The following is a 3011-nucleotide window of genomic DNA, read 5'->3' on the forward strand; positions in this document are numbered from 1 at the left end:
TTGCTTTCCTCGTGCAGTTTCAAACCTGAGCATCATCTCTTCTCCCAATCACTTGGAGCAAGAACAAGAGGCATGCAGAGGAAGAGTTTCAGTAGAATCAAAGCCACAATGCAAAGTTCTCTGTGTCACAGACCGAACTTCACTTTGTGATCATATTTGCTCTATGTCTGAAAACATGATACGATTAACTTATGTGGTGCTTAAGACAAGTTTGAGAATACAAAATGGGAAATAAAATCTGGGAATATTTTCCCACTGGAGAATTTCCTCCTGGGGAATGTAGCCAATGCCTCTGCTTTACCCTGAGCAATAGATTAGAGTATTTAGAAATTTGTAAAAATACGGACAACAAAAATGTGAGTCTGCTTAATTAAGAGAACATCTGCATGGTAGAAGTTTATTTTATTTATCTCCCAGGTGAATTCCAAGAGGCAAAAAATCACTACCAAGGTTGGCCAAAGCAGATAGTGAACATTATAGGTTTTTAGTGAGGTTCTGGGTTCTACTGGCTTTATCTGACTGCATTAAGACACATACACATGCCAACGTAAAGAAACAACATATACTACACTAACTGCACAGAGACCTCGAGACCTCATTGTTGGAACATTAACCATGATTATTATAATATTTTCACAGCTTTGCAAATGTGAGAATACAATGACATTATAGGAGGACGAGAGGGAAAAGGAAGAGGAGAAGGTAGTAGATGGGCTTAATTAAGTATTCCTTGCTACTGGTGTAAACAAGGACAAAACACAGACACCATGTGGAACACAGATACTAATTCACAGAGTGAGCGAGTTAATTTACCGACGCAGACTCCCTATAAAATTCCTCAGTTACGATTCAGTTATTTTTTTCCTGTATGTAATCAAAATATCATCATGATGAATGCCTTGAGTCTTTTTTGGGGGGAAAAAAAAAAGCAGCAGTAGCTCTGAATACGAGAGATTACCTTTGTGTATAATACACATAACTCTTTAGTACCCATGAGGTAACCTATGCCTAACAATAAAGATCTTTTGATACTATGGATTGTAACTTTCGTCAGTTCCTAATCGTTCTTTCGGAAGATTTTAAGTTTCTTAAACAACACACAGTTTATGTGAAATATAAGAATTAATGTACACTCTCATGGTCAGATTCAGGGACAAAATGCACTACCTGAATCTGGTAACACATTTGCTCCTTGCTGCATAGAAGTTGCACATAAGAAACACAGGCTGCACTTTTTTGTGATGCATGCGGTAAATATTCACAAAAATCAAGCAAACAGCTAGACATCCTTCAGCTACTAAAATGAACTCTTCCAGTCACCATGGACTTATCAACGAAATCAAAGCCCTGATGGTTGCATCAAAACCATGCCGGCAGAGTTAGTGCTGAAAAGGGCTGCTTGCAAAGACCACAATGAAAGCACTGAGAGTCATGAGTTTTCCACTTGTTATTATATGGGATTGAGACTATTCTCCCTTCACATGGCTTTTCTCTATGCCGGTGCATTTCAGGCTTCAGATGAAAACAATCATCCTTCAGGGGAACGTGGAGAAATGCTTTTCTGGAGTTTGTGATCCTGGAGACAACTTGCTATGGGTCCTTAAGGCAAATGCCAGGAGTCAAAGAAATTGGAGAACAGTCTCAGAATGTAAACAATAAAATTGCTGACCAAGGAGTTCTATCCGGGGATGAAAATTCCTTGCAAAAAGATCTATCTTGAGAGTACCAGCTTCTTGGTTTTTGAAGTTCCTGGGAATTTTATGTCCTAGAAGCACGGTACATTTTTTTCCTTTGCAGAGACTTTCTGTAGTAGATAAAATTTCATGATGTTGCTTAAAACAAAACAAAACAAAACCCCCCCAAACGAAACAAAACACCAATCCAGCAGAGAGAAGCTACTCAAATACTAAGCAGTTTGGAGGTTTGCTTTTGTTTGAGTTTCATATTTTACTTTTGTGGTTGGCATAGGGAAAACCAAACTGAGAAATCATGATATTGGAGTATTTTAAGGGCATGCTGTCGTAGATACTAACAAGCTTATTTATACAGTAAGACCTCTGCAGAAAGTGCTCAGCTCGATGCCACATTCCAGGATAGCCACCGTTAGACTCTTTTTCTAAATTGCCCATGTTTACAGGTTTCACAAATACCCCTGAAGTCTTCCCGGTGTTCTTGGCAATGATAAAATTCATGGCAATATCATCACAGTTCTGGATTTCATCTATCAAGGCATGAACAGCAGCCGGTTGCCTCTGAAACAGGTCAAGGTATTTGCTATTGAAGAAGGAGGCTCCAATCAGCACCATAGAGTACTGGTCGCCATTTCCAAACCCTGGTGTTTGCAGTTCAAACCCTCCATAACTGTAGACACCTGATGATGTAGAGACATGCTTTCTAGGAACAAATCCTACAATTTGATCAGGAAATTGCTGAAAAGGTGGAAAAAGAACAATTAAGGGTGGCATTTCTTGAGAGCAGACATGGTGAGAAAGGCAATGATTTATTACAGAGAGAATTAAACTGATATACCAACTTTATTTTATTCTTGACTTCTGCATCTCAATTTCATAGAACTCTGGGCGACTCCATAAACCTATGCCCTGATACATTTGCAGGTCAAAATTCCATCGCAACCCAAATTGCTAACAAAATTTCTAACCTTACAAATGTTCTCTAAATTCAAACGTTCTCTGATATTAATAAAATCTAGTCACCAAAGAGTCTGGTTCTTCTAAATTTGCTTTAAAAGAAGCTGACTGTATGAATGCTATTTAATATGGGAGATAAGATAAATTATTTTGAAAACCTGTTTCAATCTCTTAGGAGCATATAAAATTGTGAATCTACAGGTAGGATTCTACTGTTTTTCCATGTTGATTTCAATATTCCTGAAAGTCACTGTTGATCTTAAACAATGTTATATTTTTCTCCCTTTTCAGCCTGGGTGTTTCCTTTTTAAAGATACCAGTAAAAAAAAAAAAAAAAAAAAAAAAAAAAAAAAAAAAAAAAAA

At 37.5% G+C, this 3011-nt stretch overlaps 1 protein-coding gene across 3 annotated transcripts in view; it reads right to left on the minus strand.

The window, feature by feature from the left end:
• Positions 1–368: 368 nt before the first annotated feature.
• LOC111143177 (exostosin like glycosyltransferase 2) overlaps positions 369–3011 on the minus strand; it is a 20021-nt gene continuing 17378 nt past the window's right edge. For all 3 annotated transcript variants that reach the window (XM_022496693.1, XM_022496694.1, XM_022496695.1), the window contains one exon: positions 369–2429. In XM_022496693.1, coding sequence (XP_022352401.1) covers positions 1941–2429 — 489 coding nt within the window. In that variant the 3' untranslated portion in view covers positions 369–1940. The remainder of the gene's footprint in view (positions 2430–3011) is intronic.

Source organism: Enhydra lutris, unplaced genomic scaffold (assembly GCF_002288905.1).
Source record: "Enhydra lutris kenyoni isolate GAN:26980312 unplaced genomic scaffold, ASM228890v2 scaffoldscaffold9, whole genome shotgun sequence".
In the NCBI taxonomy this organism is placed as follows: Eukaryota; Metazoa; Chordata; class Mammalia; order Carnivora; family Mustelidae; genus Enhydra; species Enhydra lutris.